Source organism: Eschrichtius robustus, chromosome 17 (genome assembly GCF_028021215.1).
Source record: "Eschrichtius robustus isolate mEscRob2 chromosome 17, mEscRob2.pri, whole genome shotgun sequence".
Classification (NCBI taxonomy): domain Eukaryota; kingdom Metazoa; phylum Chordata; class Mammalia; order Artiodactyla; family Eschrichtiidae; genus Eschrichtius; species Eschrichtius robustus.
In genome coordinates this window covers 84,994,533-85,015,462 of record NC_090840.1, presented here as the reverse complement: position 1 = coordinate 85,015,462, position 20,930 = coordinate 84,994,533, and the positions used below count along the sequence as shown (strand labels likewise).

At 55.8% G+C, this 20,930-nt stretch overlaps 1 protein-coding gene across 1 annotated transcript in view; it reads left to right on the top strand.

The window, feature by feature from the left end:
• TSNARE1 (t-SNARE domain containing 1) overlaps positions 1 to 20,930 on the top strand; it is a 101,531-nt gene that overhangs the window by 68,441 nt on the left and 12,160 nt on the right. The window contains exon 12 of the mRNA XM_068525747.1: positions 20,125 to 20,230. Coding sequence (XP_068381848.1) covers positions 20,125 to 20,220 — 96 coding nt within the window. The 3' untranslated portion in view covers positions 20,221 to 20,230. The remainder of the gene's footprint in view (positions 1 to 20,124; positions 20,231 to 20,930) is intronic.

Below are 20,930 nucleotides of genomic sequence, written 5' to 3'. Positions count from 1 at the left end.
CGCCACACACACTGACCTCAGTGACCCGCTGGGTTTGGACCTTCTCTCCTCTCACCCCCTGGGCCTGCTCTCCCAGGCTGCTCAGTCCACCCCCGAGGGAGGAGGTGACCTGGCCTGGGGCCCCTGGTCCGTGGGGTTTGGAGCTCATCCAGGGGGCCTCTCCAGGCCCTCCTCGTACTTCTCTGCCTGGGGAGCTTCCGTCCCTGTTGCACCCCTGCATCCTCACCCTCTGAAGCCCTCTCCTGACCCCTGTCAGGTCTCAGCCTCCGCCTCTGGTCTGGGTGGGGTCCCGGGCCTCGGGGGGCGCCCGTCTCCCGCCTCTGCCCCTGGCCACCCAGGCTCGGGCTTTGTGGGTGCCTTAGGCCAGGACTAGCGCCCCCGCTTGTCAAGGAGGAGAGCTTCACGGGTGGGGTGCTGTCAGGCACAGGTGCAGGACTGTGAGAGAGTGGGTGCTCGGAGGGCGCTGGACGCGTGGGCTTTGCGGCCACGTTGGGCAGCAGCCTTTGTGACCTCCTGGCTCATCCTGTGCCCAGACACCCGGGGCTGCTGGCATGAGCGGGACCGGCCGCACATCGGCGGAAATGCCTGGGAAGAGGAGTGTGAACCACACGCTTTGGGCTCAGGCTCACCAGCCTCATCGTGTGCAGGTGTCAGCTCACTTGCGATCTTCGGTGAGCCCGGCGTCGCCCTGTCCCCATGTGGAAGATAGGCCCAGGGCTCAGCATGGCTACGGGGCCTTCCCAGTTATGCTTGACTGAAACCCCGCCTGCCTGACCCTAGGATGGGGGTCCGGTCCGGCTGCCTCCCTCCTCTGAAGCCAGGACTTTGGGACACGGCTGGCGAGGGGGAGGGACGGGGCAGGGAGAGCGTGTGCCCCAAGTCCGCTCCTGGCAGGGAAGGGTTTCTCTGGGTTGAGACCTAGGAGTGGGGCACGTGGACGGTTCAACTTGACCTGATGAGACTAAATTGTCTTCCAAAGGGAGTGTCGATCGCCACACTCCCCCCAGCGATTTGTGGGCTCTGCCCATCCAGTATGTGATATCGTCAGATTCCCTAATCTTGGCCAGTCTGGTGGGAGTAAAATAAGGATGTAATTGTGGTCCTCATTTGCATTTCCTTGATTACTAATGCGGTTGGAATTTTTCATACATTTATATTTATGTTTCCTTTGCTGTGAAAGGTCTGTTTATGGCTTTTGCCCATTTAAAAACTTGGATTGTTTGTTTTTCCTCCTCGGTGATTTGTGGAACGTACACACACATGCGCGGGTGTTGTAACCTGGACGCCACTGCTCTGGGCGTCTGGTCCCGCTGCCAGCGTCACTGCCCGCCGGTGCTTTCCCTCCCGCCCCCAACGTGGGGTCTCCTGACGACTCCGGGGGTCCCTGCACACTTGTAAGCGCCCCCATCCCAAGTCCGGGAGGTGTTCTCATTTGTTTTCTTCTATGGACTCCCGGCTTTGCCTCTTACATTCCTACTCGGGTATTCAGTCCCCCTCACCGTGTCTGAAGACCCCTCCTTGTCCACCTGCCCTGTTCCGTGTCCCACGGCAGCTTCCACGCGTGGTCCCTTCTGTTCCTGCCAAGCCCTCTCCCCGCACCATTTCTTCCCTGTGTTCGTCACTCCGCCTTTGTGCTAAATGATGCTGTCTGGCAGGTGGACCCCACCCTTATTATTTCTAGCAGCAGCTTGGGTCTCCCTGGCCCTTTGCTCTCCCGTATATATTTTAGAATCACCTCATCAGGTTCCATAAACAACCCTGTTAGCATTTTTTATTGGGATTGCATTGAATCTATGGCTCAAGTTGGGTAAGAATTGATATCCTTGTGATATTGGGACTTTCTATCTGTGAACACAATATGTCTCTCTATTATATTTATGTCTTTTAAAGTGTTTTAAAATACATTTTAAACGATTGTCTCCATATATATCTCATACCTTTTTAAAGATGTAGTCCTAAACATATATTTGTTTGTTTCTATAAATGGTACCTGTACCAGCATGTTGCTGGTATATAGAAATATGTGTGATTTTTGTGAATTGAGTCTATATTCAGCCAGATGTTAATGTCTCATTATTTCTTATACTTTGCCTAAGAATTCTGTTAGGTTTCCTTTGAAGATAATCCTGTTATTACTGATAATAACAGCTTTATTTCTTCCATCCCTATACTTATGCCTTTAATTTCTCTTTCCTGATCACTGTGTGGGCAGGGAGCCCTGGTTAGTCCTGACTTAGAAGGAGGGACAATGGGCATCCTTGTCTGGCTCCTAATTTTAAAAGGAATTTTAAAAGGAATGCTTCCAACCTTACCCCGTTAAGAATGTTAATTTTAGATTTATTGTACTCTTTGTCAGATGAAGGAAATTTGCTAGGAGCTTGATAAGAGCTTTTTTTTAAAAAAAGTATTGGATTACATTATATATATATAAATATATATCTGTTAAGACGATTATTTGGTTTTTTTCTTTTAATCTGTTAATGTGGTGCATGGCATGTGTAGCTTTTCTCACACTCCTGCCAGAGTAAATAATAACAGTAAATAATGGTGATGATTCACTTTCACTGAAGGTTCTAATTTGATACTATTTTATTTAGGATTTTTGCTTCTATATTGGCCTCTACATTTCCTTACTTTTCCTGATCTTGTCTGATTTCGATAACAAGTTTATATCAGCCTCATAGAATGAGTTAGGGATGTATTCTCTCTTTTGCGTCCTCTGTTCTATATTATAAGTTCTCATAGCACACACAGATCATTCTGGTTCTTTTTTATTCTTGATTCTGTTTTGGTAAGTCACCTGTTTTTAGGAATCTATCCACTTGTCTAGGTTTTCGGATGTGGTGGCTCTGGGTGCTAATAATCTTGTTTATTACTACACAGTGTCCCATTCATCTGAGATCTGTACCTTTTCCATTCCTACTTTATCTGTCCAGTTCCTTTTTTCCTTGGTCAATCTTTCCAGAGGTTTGTAATTTTAATTAGTGTCTTTGGATTTGTTCTATTTTGTGCTAGTTTCGATTTTCGATTGCTGTCTACTTTTTGTCATCTCCTCGCCTTCTCTCTCTCAGTTGTATGGTAGCTCTTCCTCCTCCTAATGTCTAAAGCTGGATGCTCAGCCCATGAAATTTCAGCCTTTCTCTTTTTCTAACACCAGCATTTCAAGTCTATAAACCTCCCTTAAAGGGCCACGTTTACTATGCCCCCGCGTTGTGATATATCATATGTCCATTATCGTTCAATTTAAAATATTATGTCTATTATGATTTTTTCTTTGACCTGTGAGTTATTTAGAAATGAATGGTAAAATTTCTAAATGCATGGGGATTTAAGATTTACTCTTCTTACCTTCTAACAGTCGCATTTTGTTTAGAGTATTTCTTTTTTTTTTTTTTTAAATCAAATGATGCTTCTTAGGTAAGACTTATAACATCATCAGTGTCTGGGTCAGAAAGGACCTTGCCTTTTATCTAGTTCAGTTTTTTTTTTTTTTTAATTAATTTATTTATTTATATTTATTTTTGGCTGTGTTGGGTCTTCGTTTCTGTGCGAGGGCTTTCTTTAGTTGTGGCAAGTGGGGGCCACTCTTCATCACGGTGCACGGGCCTCTCACTATCGCGGCCTCTCTTGTTGCGGAGCACAGGCTCCAGACGCGCAGGCTCAGCAATTGTGGCTCACAGGCCTAGTTGCTCCGCGGCATGTGGGATCTTCCCAGACCAGGGCTCGAACCCGTGTCCCCTGCATTGGCAGGCAGATTCTCAACCACTGCGCCACCAGGGAAGCCCTAGAGTATTTCTTTTATATGAGATTTGTTAAGACTTGCTTTATGGCTTAGAGCTTTCCAATTCTGTAAATATTCCATACTTGAGAATGTGCTTGAGAAGAATGTGCATTCTTTAAATACACAGACATGGAAAGTTCTATCAGTGTCCACTAAACCAAGCTTGTTAACTTGGTAATGCAAATTTTCTCTGTCTTTCCCTTTTGTGGTCTGCCTGACCTATCATAAATTGAGAGAAATCTGTTGAAATCTTGTACCACATTGCTCGATTTGGACATTTCTCCCTGTAGCTCTATAAATGTTTGCTTTATATGTTCTATGGCTCTTTTTTCTAGGTTGCATATGAGTGTAGAATAGGTGTATCATCTTGGTAAATTGAAACTCTTAGTATTATGAAGTGACCTTTTCTATCCCACATGGTGCTTTTTATCTTATTTATTTATTTATTTATTTATTTATTTATGGCTGCGTTGGGTCTCCGTTGCTGCATGTGGGCTTTCTCTAGTTGCGGCGAGCGGGGGCTACTCTTCGTTGCGGTGCGCTGGCTTCTCACTGCAGTGGCTTCTCTTGTTGCGGAGCACGGGCTCTAGGCGCGCGGGCTTCAGTAGCTGTGGCTCACAGGCTCCAGAGCGCAGGCTCAGTCGTTGTGGCGCATGGGCTGAGTTGCTCTGTGGCATGTGGGATCTTCCCGGGCCGGGGATCAAACCCGTGTCCCCTGCATTGGCAGGCAGATTCTTAACCACTGTGCCACCAGGGAAGTCCTGGTGCTTTGTATCTTAAAACCCATTTTGTCTGCTATCAATGGGTCTATTCCAGCTTTCTTTTGATTAATGCTTTCACTATATATTTTCCTATTCTTTCATTTTCGATATTTCTGTGCCTTTATGCTTTTGAAATGTCTCCAGCATTGAGCTGGATTTTAAAATCCATTGTGACACGCTCGTTCTTTCCCTGGCTGAGCTTTAGCCATTGTTGATATATTAGCTCTTGTTTATCTCATCTTACTTTTTGATTTATACTTATCTTTATTTTTGAAAGCTGCTTTATTTTTTAGTACTAGAGTTTTAAACTTTTTGTTTTGAAAAAGAGTTCAAATTTATGTAAAGTTTGCAGAGCTAGGACCCAGAGATCCTGTATTCCTTTAGCCGTGCTCCCCAGTCATTGGCACTTCTTTGCCCTGAGAATCACTTACAGCCACGATGCCCGTCGCTCCTTAATACCTCAGCGTGTAATTACCGAGGGCCAGGACGCTCTCCTGCGTAACCAGCAAACCAGCAAATTAACACTCATCAAATATTGCTCTTGAATCACAGACTCTATTCAGGTGTCACTGATTATTCCTATAACGTTCTTTGACGTCCAGGATTCTAATCCAAATGGGTTTAGTCGTGTCTCTTTAATCCATCGTTTTTAAAAGTTAGTTCAACTTTTCTTACACTTTATTTCAACCTTTCATTTGTTTCCCTTGAAATTTTGCCACAGAGTCTAAAGGCAGACATTATCACCCTCTCTCCCTTCCTGACGGACACGTGGGCCTCTAAGCACTTGAGCTCAGGTCACTGCCTTCAACTCACGTGCTGTTCTCACCCCCATCCTTAGTTCTCCGTTTTTTAAGGACCTCACGCCTGGGATGGTGTGATTTTTGCAGCCCGTGCTGATTACGACTCAGCCGTGTCATGTCCTTGGTCACCAGTCGTTCCTTTATCTCAAATCTTCTGGGCTCTTCCTCCTTTCTGGATGTCACCCTTTGGGACAGGTCTCTTGGTGATCACATGGACAGGTTCTGTTTGTCTTTAATGCCATTTTGCCCATGTTGTCTTTCACGTGAGGTGTGGCTCGGTGCAGATTTCCAGTTTGAGTGGGATTTCCCTCCAGTGCCGGCTGGCTTCCATCGTTGCTGCCGAGGAGTCTGCTGGCCGTCCACCTGCCTTAGTTTTTTCAGGATCTGTCTTTTTTCCCCTGGCCAATGGAAAATCTTGTTTCTGTATTTACAGTTCTGCGGTTTTCCCAAGGTATGTCCAGATACGGATTGTTTTTTTCTTCTGCTCTATGTGCTTTTGGATCAGTGGATGCCTGTGTGTATAAGTCCTAGAAAACTGCAGCTGTCACCCCTTTACATACCGCCTGTCCTCTTGCTTCCCACATTCCCTGCCATTCTGGAACACTAACTGGACATATATTAGAAACCCCACCTTCTGTCCCCGTCGCTTTTACCATCTCTTTTGTGTTTTCCAGTCCCCGTCTGTCTTGTGGGATAATGGCTGATTCACTCGGATATGCCTCTAAGTTTACAGCTGGGTCACATCTTCTGCTTAACTTGTCAACTAAGTCTTTCACTTCAAAAATTGTGTTTTTCATTTCTAGAAGTTCATATCTTTTTCAGATCTTCTGTTCATTCTTAATAGTCCCTTGTTGCCTCTTGATGACCATATCTTTCATTCTTTAGACATTTTATCCTTACGTTTCCCTCAGTTTTTACAGTCTCTGGTTGTCTAATCTATTTCTTGACCTGCCTGCCTTCTTCCTTGTTTGATGATGTTTGATTATGAGCCTGTGGCTTCACTGAGTTGGAATTGGGGGACTTCTCATCCAGAGAGCATTTAATTCTGCTCTTCCGGCCGCCAGGGCCGCTACGGTGTTGTAACCACATCTGTGGAGTCTGGCCTCCCTTCCTGCAGGAGGTTGGCAGCGTGGCCCCTGGGTGGTCCCCACTGCCGGCTGCTGGACGTCTCAGCCCTGCTTCCTGCTTCTCCTGCCCAACTCTCTGGGGTTGCTTTCTGAAGGAGGGAGTTCCTGGGAGACCTCCCCCTCAGATGGGACTCAAAGAGTGCCCCTCCCAGGGTCCTGCAGTGGGAGGGGTCCCAGGAGCGCCAGGTCAGCCCAGCGCTGTGGGCTTCCTTGCTGAGCTTGGGTCTGGAGGATCTGACCTGCACTGGACACTGATTCCTCCAGGGCCCACAGCAGGGCGAGCTGGCACGGGCCCTGCCCAGGCCAGGAATCGGGGGGTGAAAACCGCTGTGGAAGCTGCAGGGCCCCCTCCTGGGAGGTGGGGAGAAGGGGTGACACTCTGCTTAGGGGAATCAGATGCATCCCTGTCCCTCCCATGGGGACACCTCCCCACAGACTTCGGTGTTCCCAAGGTGGGTCCTTTTTGCCTGAACCCAAAGGAAAGACTCCCAAAAAGTGTGCTTCTGTCAAGAGCAGGCTGGGGGTGGGGTCTCCCGGTCAGCACTGCCTGACATGGTGGGCCCGGGGGAGGAGGGTGACCCCCCTGTGTCCCTGCTCCTCTCCTTGTCTGGGGACGGGGGTAGCTTGTGGTCCCTTGTCTGTGCTGCTGCTGCCGCTGATGTTGAGGAGGAGGCGGCCAGGGAGGCGGAGTCTCACCGAGACAAATGCTTCTCATTTCCTGGTTGTTCAGCCCCAGGCTCTGGGCTCAGCACTCACGAGATCTCTTAATCCTCCCAGCAGCCTGGGCAGTGGCCGCGCTCAGCCCCATTTGGGAAGAGGAGACTGAGGCTCAGTGTTCGAGGACCGGCCAAGGTCACTGAGCTAGGAAGTGGTACGGTTGGGTTCACATTCAGGGGCTCTCCGCCAGCAGACCTGTGCCCACACAGGAGAGTGGAACCCTGGGGGCCTCCCTGGAGGAGGTGCTAGGGGCTGCAGGTTCACAGCCTGCCCTGCGCATCTCTCCCTCGGCTCACATCTTTGGGTCCTCAGGGGCAGGGAGTCCCAAGGGCAGGGTCAGGCTGTGGGGTTTCTGAGAATTCACAGTTGGCACAGGGACTGAACGGGGACAGCCACGCAGGGCATGCTTCTGGGGACAGGGGCGGGGGGGCGTGGCAACCTCTGGGTGCTGCAGGCAGGGGAGGGTTCTGTTGCAGGCTGGGGTGGAGAGGGGAAAGGGGGTCCTGGGAGGAGCTGGCAGACGTGCGGGGGCAGCCCACGGGCAGAGCGGGAGTGTGAGGCCCTCTCTCCGTCCTCGCGTCCCCCTGCTGGACGGTGGTGAGCTGCTGGCTGGGGTCCATGGCTCCTCACCCAGTGCGGGCTCTCGGCTGGTGGGAGCGGATGGAGTGGGAGGCAGAGGGGACAGAACTGCCGGGCGTGGTGGTGCCGGGTGGTGACCTAGGGGCCCGGGGAAGCCGTGCGTAGAGGGCCCTGGGGTCTGGGGAGCCTTGCGTGTCCCATGCAGCCGGGAAGGGGTGGGGGTACCAGAGGCCAGAGTCCTGGTGCCTGAAAGAGACAAAGAGGCTCCTTCTCCTGGAGAAACCGCGGGCGGAGGTGGGGCGTAACACGTCATTAGGTAAAATAGATGGGCTTCCTTGGACGGGGCAGGCACGCTGCCACCCTTGGTGAGAACCTCGGAGGCCCAGGCAAGTGGGGCAGGGCAGGAGGGAGGGGGAGAAGCAAACAGAGGTTTGTCTCTAACAGACCCGCCCTCCACCCCCGCTCTGACACTCGCTCTAAGTAGGATGTGTTGAAAAGCTGCCAGGTAACGGGCGTGGAGGCTGCAGCCCAGCACGGAGGAGCCCGAGGGCAGCCTTGGCATGCGCGCTGCCTGAGGGAAGCGGCTGCTCCCCCCAGGGCGCGGAGTCTCCTGCTCCTGCCCGGCGTAGACCGGTGGGGTCCCTGGGATTTCAGCACGGGAGCAGCCATACCCAGGGTGATCCCCTAGAGTCTGGGGGCTGTTTACTAACAAGCATGAGAGCGCGCATGTCCACAGCATGAAGTCACCAGGGACCATTGCGTCCCCTCCTTTGATTCCACGAGACCCGTTCATTATCGCGTTTTGTAGATGAGAAAACCGCGGCTCAGAGGGGCCAGGCCGCCCAGCTAGTGCGAGGTGGCAGAGACCGGAGACCTGTCCGTTCTCCGGGAACCGCCCTCGTGCCAGGCCCTTTTAGATGGAGCAGCTTGTGTAAGGCCTGTGGATTCCTTGTGTGGGATTGGTCACCAACGCAGCCCACAAAAATACGAGCCCCTACCACGTGCCAGCCGCTGTTCCCAGGGCTCAGTGAACGATAGTGAAAAAGACCCTGCCCTGATGGAGCTGACGCTGCCGTGACGGGAACCAGACATGACCAGGAGCGAAGGAGACATCCAGCTCGGCTCCCGGGAGAACCAGCGGAGAGATGAGTTGGGGCGGGGTGGCCAGTGCGTGGAGGTGCCCTCTTAGATAGGATGGGCAGCAAGGGATAGCTGACATGGTGACAGATGGGCAGAGACCTGCGGGAGGTGGGGTGGGTCGCGTGATATTTGGGGACAAGCACCCAGGCGGAGGGATAGTGCGTGTGGAGGCCCCTACCCCGCTCAGCCCACGCCAGCACTGCCCCCTCGTTCCAGGGACACCAAGTGTCCCCTGCCTCAGGACCTTGGCACGTGCTGCCCTCCTGCCTGGACCGTGCTCGGAGATTGGGGAGAGGTAATTTGGTGGGATTTCTCATGCCTGATGTGTCCAGAAGGTCACCTGGCACAGGGAGGGTGCCCAGGGGAGGCTCAGTGCAGAAACGAGGGAATGGGGGTCAGGGCTGAGGGCCGGGGGCTGTGACCTCTTTGGGGCGTGAGTTTCAGCCCAGATGCTGCCGCCCCACAGGTTCCTCCTCCTGCCTCTCCTGTGGGCCTCCCGGTGGGTGGGGTGGGGGGACGTCTGGAGGAGCGGGAACTTTGTTACAGAAGCTCATTGCAGCCAAAACACAAAACCAAAAATCAAACAGAAAGTTCCCCATAACCCCACCTGCAAAGGAAAGACTGCTGACAACGTAACAGTCGTGATGCTTCCAGTGATCGGATCGTCACGCACACGCGTGTGCACGTGTATTACACAGACGGGAGTTGCCGGTGGGGAGGCTGCGCTCGCCTTTCACTCCTCGGGCCCCCCCCCGGGCCCAGGAAGCTCTGCTGTTGGCTGTGCCCCGCCTGACCGACCAGCGCCTGATTGGCGGGCGGCCTCCGGAGCACCTCCGGTTCACCCTTGCTGCGGGGACCGTGTGGCCGTGAGTGCCCATCACTTCCTGTGTAGCCCCCGCTGGCACTGCTGGGCCGGGGAGCCTATGTGGAGCCTTCTAGCTGTTATTGAGTGCCCTTGAACCTGGAGGAGGTCCCACCAGTGGACTCCGCCCCCAGTGTGGCAGGAAGAGCCCGGCCCAGACCGCTGGCTTGGTTCAGCCGCCTTTGCATCTCAGCCGAGCTGACCGGCAGCGTGGCTGCCACCGGCAGAAGGACACAGCCTGGGCTTAACTCACCAGCAAGACCTTCTGTTTGAGCTGCTGACTAGTAGGGAGCCCGCTTGGGTCGGGCATGTGGCAGATACTGTGCCCCTGGGCACCCCCAAGGGCGGTCACCTGGCCCATTTTACAGCCAGTGCCTGGGGTCCGGCTCCCGGCCCTCCTCTGTCCCCACCGGCAACACTGCCCAGGGTGGGGTGCCAGGCCTGGCCCAGCCACGCCTTGCAACCAGAAGTCATGGTCGGGGAGGGGAGAGTAGGCCAGCTCGCCTGTCCCGATCAAGGAGCGGGACAGGCATGGGGTGGGGCTCTGGCCCCGGGGGTACTGGACCCAGCCTTCTGGTCAGGACTTGAGCCAGCTGGAGAGTGGACAAGGACAGTTCAGGCCCTGGAGGGACAGGCCTGCGGCCCGTGCAGGACCTGGCTCGGCCTAGGGGCCCTCAGCTTCCTGACGGAGCGGCAGACAAGCCGAGAGCTCTCAGCCCACCTTGGGCTCCAGCCTCGGGGTGGGTGCTCCCGAGGCCCTGTCTTAGGACACAGAATCCCTAAATCAAGTCATAATTCTGAAATTTTCCCCCAGCCGAATGTGCCCATTTCAATAATTACAGCATTTGTATCCACTTAGAAAACATGGTATTTTTGAGGCTAACACTTAAGAAACAATCCGTTCCACACCCATCCATCCAAATGGCTCCGATTTTGAATAATTCTTTTGAAATGGAGTCTAAATATATACAAATAGATGTTTCTGAAATGTCATGTATTCTGAATACATTTGTATGAGAAGCGGTTTCTGAGGAAGGGAGTGGGAGCCCAACGGCTTCTGAGGAGGGGACGAGGGTGCCCAAGGGTCAGAGGGAAGGGGCTGGTGGGGAGAGGGGCCGCGACAGGACACAGGGACCACGTGGCCCCGGGAGTCCCCCTCGCTGGGAGCCCCTGGGCGAGTCACCGCCCTTCTCTGGGCTTCCTGCTCCCCAGGGCCTCGGGGACCAGCCCCCAGGGTCCCTGCAGATGGTGGCAGCGGGGGCGGGGTAGGGAGCAGAGCGGGTGCTGGTCCCACTGAGTCCCAAGCTGGCACCTGATGCTCAAATGCCCTCACCCCTCCCACCCCGCCCCTCCCTCCGTCCTCCCCCACGGAGCCCCTAGCTGCTGGAGACAGGGGATTCCAGGGCCCGAGCCCATCTGGCCCACTCGTCACAGCACAGCGAGTCCAGAAGGGCCCAGAGGGCTGGCCTGATGGCTCAGCACATGTTGGGCCTCCGGCCTCCAGCCCTGGGCCCTGGAAGAGGCTCGCGCTTCAGTGAGCACCTACTGTATGCGGGCCCTGCTGGCCTGGGACACCTGTGACGGGGGTGCCCTTGAACTGGAGGCTGAAGGGACAGAGAAATGAGCCGTGCCGGGTCCAGGAGGGGCATCCACCTTCAGAGAACCCATGGGGAGGGGTGTCACTGTCCCCAGTTGTCACGTGAGGAAACTGGGGCTCAGAGAGGGGAGGTGGCTGCCCGAAACAGCTCAGAGGGGCTGGTGTGACAGAGGAGCCAGGCGCAGGCCAGCCTCTGGGGGGCGATGGGTAAGAAGAGGGGGCGGGGAGGGGGGCTGCCAGGACAGGCTGAGGTCCTGCCACGGGTGTGGGTGAGTTGCTTCCCCTCTGGTGTGTCTGGGGGACGCGTGGGCCCGTGCAGCGTGCACTGTGCAGCCATGGCCGTCACTAGGTCACTTCCTGCCTGCCGTAGCCACGACCTTGCTATGGCCGAGGAGCCTTAGAGCAGTTGGCCGAGGGCAGTCCAGGCCCTTCTCCCCGGGCTCCCAGTGCTGGCCGGGCAACCAGCGGGGCCAGAGAGGGCAGGGAGGGGGCGGAGCGCCGGGCCTGCACGTCCCACCCCAGAGCTGCTCTGGGGCCTCCGCACCCCACTCCCACCAGGCCCATCCCCGGCGCAGGGCTGGGGGGCTGGGGCCTCTCCTTCGGCCACTCCACTGGCGCCATCTTGAGGTGCAGCAGGCGGGTGTAGGGGGCGGGCCTGGAGGGGCTGGGGGCCTGGAGGGCCCTCTCACACCCACCACCCAGGCCCCTCCCCTGGGGACTGTCCCGGGGGACTCTGCCGGCACTGCTTTCTTGGCTCTCCCAGGACTGTTTTACTTGTTGGAAGTTTCCTTCTGTGCCCTGCACTGACTCTTTCTTTGAGTTTCTGTGTTTGTTTTGTTTTCTGTCCTTTGCAATGGGTACCCTGCAACTATCTGGGGTCCCTGATGTCTGCGTGTACTTAGGGCTGGGGCACTAACATGCTGGCTGGAAGGGGCTTCAAGAAGTGTGAGCCGTTGTGAGCTTTACTGGGGTGGCGGCTTCCCTGGGCCGGCTGGGCCTTTGGAGAAAGCTCTCCCTGCGGGGCTCAGGGCCGGCGCTGCTGACTCTACCCCGAGCCCTGCTCTGACCCCCAGCTTCTGCTCCCCTCACTGGGCCTGGGGTCCCAGAGCCCAGGGTCCCAGAGAATTCCTCCAGAGATCAGCCCTTGTCCCCGGGGGCGGGGAGGAGCCTGGGGGTGGGTCTCTGCACTTTAAGCCGGCGTCCTCCTGCCCTCCCCTGCCTCAGAGGCCCTGCTTGTCCGGTATTCTGGGAGCCAGGGTCTTGCTTCTCACTGTGGCCATGCCCCTGCAGGCCCCGGGGGTCACCTCCTTGCCCTGCTCAACCAGGATCACCTCCAACAACCTCCAACCCCTGTGCCTCGCACTTGCTGTCTTTGCCGGGGTGCACACCCTGGACCCTCATTTTAGGGGAAGGGGGAGCAGGCAGAGGGCAGCACGTGGGTGAGCGCATTGGACTGACTAGCCAGCGTCCACCCTTCCTCACTGTGGACACGAGCCCGTGGAGGCCTGAGGGCCGTGTCTGCCGAGCTCCTCCCCGGACCCCTTGGCTGGGATGGCTGGTTCGCTCCTCTTGGTCATCTTGCTTCCACTAAGTCCTGCTGAGCTAAGGGCAGCAATCCTCCTGAGGGTCATGGTCACCTTCAGCAGGTGTAGAGGGAAGGAGGCAAGTTTGGTGAAGAGGGAAGCAGGGCCAGGGACCCCGGAGACAGCTCCCGTTGCAGCCAGGGAGCACCTGGGAGGCCATCCTGGAGGCGGTGATGCTGGAGTTGGGTTTTAAGGAGTGAGGAGGAGTTCTCTGAGTGAAGAGCTGCAGAGGCAGAGGGAGGGACATGTGGGAAGGTCCTGCAGGGCTGGGACGTGCCGAGCAAGCCCCCTTTCCAAACCATCACGTAGCCACCCCTTCTCACAGCGGGAGTGGGCCAGGCCAGGCCAGGCCAGGCCAGGCCAGGGGGAGGCCGCAGCCTCACTGAAGTGGTGGGAAGCCAGCCGGCGTCCGGTGCTAGGGCTGGGAAGGTGCAGCTCTTCCCAGCCAGGGAATTAATTCAACAATTACTGCACCAGGACTGCTTCTGACCCCATGCAGCTGACACTAATTGGGCCCCAATCAAGAGCGTAATTCAGGTTAATTGGCTCCCCACCGCCAGCCCCCATCAGCCTCCTTCACTGTGGGTCTGCCGTTTAAGAGTGATTAATCAGCTGATGGCTGACAGCCGGGGCACCCGGAGTGTGGGGAGCGAGGCGGGAGGCAGGCAGGAGACCCCCTCCTGGGTGGGGAGGCAAGGCTGAGGCCCCCCTACTGGCTTCACCCGCTCTGTCCCCATGGTGTCCTCTCCTGCTCTTTCCCTCTGTGTGGTCCCTGAGCAGCTTTGTCCCCACACCCCTACTGAGGGGCTGTGGGCGAGCTGCACTTCCCAAGCCTCAGTGTTTGCGCCTGTGAAATGGGTGCGCTCGGGCCCCTCGCAGGGCTGTCCTGAGGGTGGTGGTCAGTGTGTAGCGCCCAGCACCTCTCCACGGGGACTGAGGCGGGCAGCCCCCAGGGCGGGGCTGCTCTGTGTCTCGGGAGCCTCTTTGTGGAGCCTGTTCCCCGGGGCCCTCGTGATGGTCCTGTGGGAACAGGACCTGGGCAGAGGGCTGGGGGACTCTGGGCCATCCACCAGCATGGCTCCCAGACAGTGACCTGTGGTCCTTGCTGCCTGGACACGCCCAGCGCAGGTGCTCACCGCCTCCGGAGGCGTCCGCAGCCCTGACAGCATCCTTGGTGAGGCCACCTCCTCCACTGTAGGACGTGATGGCCTTGATGGACCCTCAGCCCTACTGGTCTCTGGGCCCTCGCGTCCTGCACCCAGCTCCTGGGAGGTCAGAAACAGGGCCCGAGGGCACCCAGGGCAGCGAGGGCATTGGATGAGCAGGGCTGAGGTGGAGCCGCAGCTGTGCTATCGTGGGGGGCACCCAGGGCTGGTCTGGACGAGGCCCGGGACTCCGCTGCACCCATGAGCTCTTTGTCAGAGGGCCCCTGGCACCCAGGGGAATCGCTGCTCCCCAGGGTCAGCGGAGGAGATGGACCAGGGCCTGGTCTGTTAGTCAGCTCAGGCTGCTGTGACCGACACCACAGACTGGGTGGCTGAAATGGTGGACATTTATTGTCTCACGGTTCTGGAGGCCAGAAGTCCAAGATCTAGGTGTCGGCATGGCTGGCTGCCTTTTCTTTTGTCTTCTTTTTTAAATTTTTATTTTATATTGGAATATAGTTGATGAACAATGTTGTGTTAATTTCAAGCGTACAGCAGTGATTCAGTTATACATCTACATGTATCTATTCTTTTTCAAATTCTTTTCCCATTTAGGTTATTACAGAATATTGAGCAGAGTTCCCTGTGCTATACAGTACGTCCTTGTTGGTAATCTATTTTAAATATAGCAGTGCATACATGTCAATCCTAAACTCCCAATCTATCCCTCCCCTCCACCCTTCCCCCTTGTAACTAGAAGTTCATTCTCTACATCTGTGAGTCTGTTTCTGTTTTGTAAATAAGTTTGTATCTTTTTAAAATTTTTTATTATTTAAAAAAAAATTATTTATTTATTTTTGGCTGTGTTGGGTCTTCGTTGCTGCGCGAGGGCTTTCTTTAGCTGCAGTGAGCGGGGGCTACTCTTTGTTGTGGTGCGCGGACTTCTCATTGTGGTGGCTTCTCTTGTTGCGGAGCACGGGCTCTAGGCACGGGGGCTTTTGTAGTTGTGGCACGTGGGCTCAGTAGTTGTGGCTCGCGGGATCTAGAGCGCAGGCTCAGTAGTTGTGGTGCGCTGGCTTAGTTGCTCTGCGGCATGTGGGATCTTCCCGGACCAGGACTCAAACCCATGTCCCCTGCATTGGCAGGGGGATTCTTAACCACTGCGCCACCAGGGAAGCCCCACTTTTTTTAGATTCCATATATAAGTGATATCATATGATGTTGTCTTTCTCTGTCTGACTTACTTCACTTAGTATGATAATCTCCAGGTCTATCCATGTTGCTGCAAAATGGCATTATTTCATTCTTCTTAGTGGCTGAGTAATATTCCATTGTATATATATATATATATATATATATATATAAGACATCTTCTTTATTCATTCATCTGTCAATGGGCATTTAGGTTGCTTCCATGTCTTGGCTGTTGTAAACAGAGGAAAACATAGGCAGAACACTCTTTGACATAAATCGAAGCAATGTCTTTTTCCATCCGTCTCCTAGAGTAATAGAAATAAAAACAAAAATAAACAAATGGGACCTAATTAAACTCAAAAGCTTTTGCACAACAAAGGAAACCATAAACAAAACAAAAAGACAACCCTCAGAATGGGAGAAAATATTTGCAAATGATGTAACCGCCAAGGGATTAAACTCCAAAATTTACAAACAGCTCATGCGACTCAATATCAGAAAAACGAATAACACAACCAAAAAATGGGCAGAAGACCTAAATAGACATTTCTCCAAAGAAGACATACAGTTGGCCAAGAGGCACATGAAAAATGCTCAACATCACTAATTATTAGAGAAATGCAAATCAAAACTACAATGAGGTATCACCTCACACCAGTTAGAATGGCCATCATCAAAAAATCTACAAACAATAAATGCTGGAGAGGGTGTGGAGAGAAGGGAACCCTCTTGCACTGTTGGTGGGAATGTAAATTGATACAGCCACTATGGAGAACACTATGGAGGTTCCTTAAAAAAACTAAAAATAGGGCTACCATATGATCTCGCAGTCCCACTCCTGGGCATATATCTGGAGTAAAACGTGGTTCGAGGTGATACATGCACCCCTATGTTCATTGCAGCACTGTTCAGAGTAGCCAAGACACGGCTGGCTGCCTCTGAGGCTGTGAGGGAGACTCTGCCCCTCCTGGGCTTGTGGACGGCCGTCCGCATGTTCACACAGTGTTCTCCCCGTGAAGCTGTGAGCAAATTTCCCCTTCTTACAAGGACGCCGGTCAGATGACCTCTCTTTAACTTGATGGCCTCTGTAAAGGCCCCATCTCCCAATAAGGTCCCATTCTGAGGTCCTGGGTTTAAGACTTCAGCATGTCTTTTTGGGGAACACAGTTCAGCCTGTAACAATGGACGTCCCAGGTCTGTGGCCTGGTGTCCTCCACAGCAGGGGGCCAGGGTGGAGCCCAGTGTGGGGTCATGAGAGCTTGATGTGGACGATGGCGCCCCCCACCAGCCTGGAGAGTAGGGGTTTATGGGGTCCGAGGCCCCGACCATCCATCCAGCAGCCCCTGCCCAGGTCCCTGGGCCCCTCCTGCCTTTATAAATGGCCCGAGCTCCATGCAAATGAGCCGTGCCCACTCTAGCGCCTTGAGGGCCTTTCCAGACCCTCTCCCTTATCAGGCGCAGCGATATGAACCGGACAACACATCCTGCCCCCTTAGGAAGTCTCCTCCATGCTTTCCTGCAGGGTCACGGATGTGGTCAATACCCTTTCATCGGGAGCTGGAAAGGTCAGCCCCTCAGTCGAGGTGGTATTCAGGGCGGCTGCCTGCTCCCCAGAGCTCGGGGAGGGGCTCCCGTCTCACTGGTTGCTCCTGGGGGAGCGAGATGCGGCCTCCAGCTGAGGGACCTGGGCTGCTCCCTACCCCCCACCCCGCTGCTGGCAGTGAGCTGGCATGAGGCCCGCAGCTCCGGGCAGCCCAGCCTCACAGGAGCTGGATCCTCTGCACAGGAGCTCCCTCCCGGTGGGCGAGGCTGCAGGTGCGGGGGCTGAGCAGAGGCTGGGGGCTCTGCCCTGTGCCAGGAGGGGACCGGGGGCTGCAGAGCAGAGCGCAACATCAAAGCCTGCCTCTGCCTCTGCCATATGTCTTCGCCCAAGCATCTGGTGGCCCCTGGGCCCCGCCTGTCATCGCCTGCCCGCCTCTTCCCCTTGAAGTCGGTGGAGAGGCCCCACGTGGTTTGCTGGGGGGAAGAGGAGGGACGGGAAGGGGCTGGGCTTGGTGGAGGCTGGGTGTGGGCTCAGAGGGCCCTGGGACGTCACGCGCCTCCCCCCTTCCCCTCAGGTGACCTCTCCCGCTTCTCTTGGGGTCACTCTCCCTTCAGCCAGGTCCCTCGGCGGCTGCTGCGGCTCCCAGCTTCCCTGCCTCCCCTCCCCTCCTCTGTTCAACCCGGTGGGCGTGGGGTGGGGCGCGGAGGGTGGACGAGGGGGGACCAGGGAGGGACAGGCCTAGTGCAGATCACACCCAAGCGGGCGCTCGGCCGCTGTCCAGTGTGAGGCCAGCTTGAGGGTCCCCAGAAGGTTGATCTGGGCCGGGCTGGGCAGGCACAGGCCCACCCCCTGCTCCCCCCCCAACCCCAGCAGGTGGTGAGCACTCGGCCAGTGCCGGCCGTGTCACTGGGCTCTGCCTGCGCCGCACCGGTGGGAGAGCCGGGACAGCGACCCTGGCGCGACCACCCGGAGGCTGAGAGGCCAGTGATGTGCCCCAGGTCACGTGGTCAGGCTGCGACACGAGGACGGGGTTGGAAGCCCGCCCTTCCTGACCCCGCGGCTGTGTTCCTCACGGGCACCCAGATTCCCGCAGATGTCCCCGTCGGTCTTCGCTGGGGGCCTGGGTGTGCTGGGGGGCTGAGTACCCTCAGGGCGCACCTTGATGGACTGCGTCGGCCCTCCTGTGAGGGGTGTGGAGTGCCACGCACAGGATCTGCGGCCGGGCGCCGGGCTCGAACCCTGCTTGCCGTTCACGAGCTGGAGGCTCTCTGAGCCACGCCCTCATCTGCAGACGTGTGCCGACAGGACCCGCCTGCCAGCGCCGGGCGAGGGTCTGAGTCCACGCAACCCGAGTAGGGCACAGGGCTCATCACAGGGTTTCGGGAAGGAGCGGCTGTCCTGCCGCATGGGGACCGAGGGCATGGGTGCTGTCCAGGGTCCTGCAGCGCCCCCGGCTCGGAGCACCTTTCCCTCTGAGCCCTCTCCCTGCCAGGAGGGCTGTGGGTTTCTGGCCTCCTGCCCACCCCAAGCTGTGCGCTCCCTGAGGGCTGTGTCTGATTCGCTCTGGCCCCTCCCAGCCCCTCCCAGCTGGCATGTCTGGGCAGCAGTGTGACTTGTGACAGTAGCTGGGAAGAGGGGCAGAGGGGCCTGAACCTCAGATCTGCCCCACACCATCTGTGAGGACTGGAGCAGGTCACTTAACCTCTCTGAGACCAGCATCCTGGCCCAGAACACAGTGACAATACTTGTTCCCAGGCCTGGGAGGCAGGGCTGTTCTGATGATGGCTGGTCTTCAGGCTGGTGTGTGGGTCCCTCCCAAAATGGAAAGACACCAAGGCAGCTGAGATGGGGGCCAGTCATCCATCCAATGCCCAGCAGATCTGAGACACCTCCCTAGACCCAGTCCTCACCCCAAAACTCATTGTTTTGGGAGGACACCGACATCCCCAACCAGAGTTCAGTCCCACCTACTCCAGGAACTGCCCCCCACTACCCTGTCCCTGCTAGTCTCTTCCCTTCCCCACAGCTGAGTAGATGCTCCACTGTCAACTCAACCCTTACTCTAGAGCCTAGAGCCCCCTTGAGAAGGTGGGTGGATAGAAGGGCGAATGGATGGATGGAGGGATGGACGGGTGTATGGATTGGCGAGCAGGTGGGTGAATGAGTGAGTGGAATAATGAATGGATGAAAGAACGACCAGCCTCAACATCCACCTAATGACTCAGATGAGCTGCCTGGGGACTCATTCTTGACCTATTTCACTTCTCTCCAATATCCCGTCACAGCCAGATTCTAAGGATTCCCCTCCTGGTCTTGCCTCTGTCCCCTCTGATCTCTCGTTTCTGCACTAGGCCCCTGTCCTTCCAGGGATCGGTCTTCCTGTTTCTCCTCCCCTTTCCTATCCATCCTCCTATTTTCTTCCTAAGTGGCCTCTTCACTAACTCTCTAGAACATGTCACTCCCCTGCTTACAATTCCTCACTGTGCTATCTCAGGGGTGCTGTCCAAACCTCTCTGTGGTCTGCGGGCCTGTCCTACCCATCTCCCTTCCCCTTCCCCATCCCACGGACACTTGGTGACCTACCAGATTATTTTAAGCTCTCGCTTTTCTCCAGGCTCTCCCTTGGTCCCTTACCTCCCACCTCCTGGCCTGTCTGGGGAGTCACACCCCCTCCACCCAGGACCTACATGAGGCATCACTTTCTTCATGAAGCCTCCCAACCCTCCCTAATGAGTTTCCCAGCCCAGATCTGTGTGTCTTCCCATCCTTGAGGCCTTCTGGTGGGCCCAGAAGTTGTTAACTTTATAATAACCACGACAGTGTACAGGAATAAGGAGAGTATCTGGTGAGGACTTCATGTCTGGTATTTGCCAGACCCCAGGCTATGTACTTTCCCTGAATCATCTTCATTAAGGTTTCAAGTGTCCCTGTGGAGCCCATGACATCATCCTATGCTTTCAGAAGAATCCAAGGTCCCAAGAAGGGATGAGGCTAAGATCCTGGCTCGAGGACGGCAAACCAGGAGCCGCCCCCAGGCCTGGCTGCCTCTGGAGCTGCGGGAATCCCACTGGCCTTCCTGCCTCCTTCCCCGTGGGCCTGGCTCCAGGGCCAGCCCAGGGCAGATCTTGAATGAATATGTGCCAGCTCAGGGCAGAGCCCCTTGCAAGGGGCAGGTTCTGCATGGGCCCTGCCCCCGGGTGGGCCCAGCCCCCTGCAAGTCACAGGCCCACTGTCCCCCAGGATGGGAGGTGGTGGGCGGGGGCAAGACACGACAACGACTCTCTCTCCCCCGCAGCTGCAGAGACGCAAGGTCATGTGCTACCTCCTGTTGGCGGGAGTCACCGTCCTGCTGGTCCTCATCCTCATCGTCGCCACCTCCGTCCGAAAGTGATGCCACTGTGGTGAGTGCCCTACCTGCCCCCACACCGTCCATCTGTCCTCCTCTTACCCATCCACCCATCCTTGATAAGTCCATTTATCCATCCATCCACCCATCTACCCATTTTTGATCCATCCTTCCATCCATCCGTCCATCCGTCCACCCATCCATTCATCCTCCTCTGTGTCAGGCAGAGGCTGGGCCCTGGTGACCACTGGTGAACAAGGCAGAGGGGAGCCCTGTGTTCCTGGGACTCACAGCCTTGGGGCAGGCTCTCCTGAAGCTCCCCTCTGTGTAGGCACTGACTTCCAGAAGGTCATGGCTGGCAAGTCCCCTGGGGCAGTCGTGAGCAGAGCGTGTTGGGTCGTGCAGTGGGCCTATGCTGGGAGTCCGGGGAAGCGGCAGGGAGCGGCCCCTCGTGGGGGGAGTCATCAGGGAGCTTCACGGGCTCCTGGGGAAGAGGGGGTGCTGAGACCTGGATGGGATCGGGTGGGGGTCCTCCAGGGCTTGGGCTCTGGGCAGGACCCGGAGCAGGCTGGTCTGGGACAGAACATGTGCGGTGCCCTGATGGACCGCCGGAGCCCCGCAGCGTGTTGAGCGGGTGTCTGGGTTACCTGCTGCCGTGTAACCAATTAGCTTAAAATTCAGGGCCTAAAGCAGCAACAGACGTGTACTGTCGCAGTTTATGTGGGTCAGGAGTTGGGCGGTGGCTCAGCTGGGCG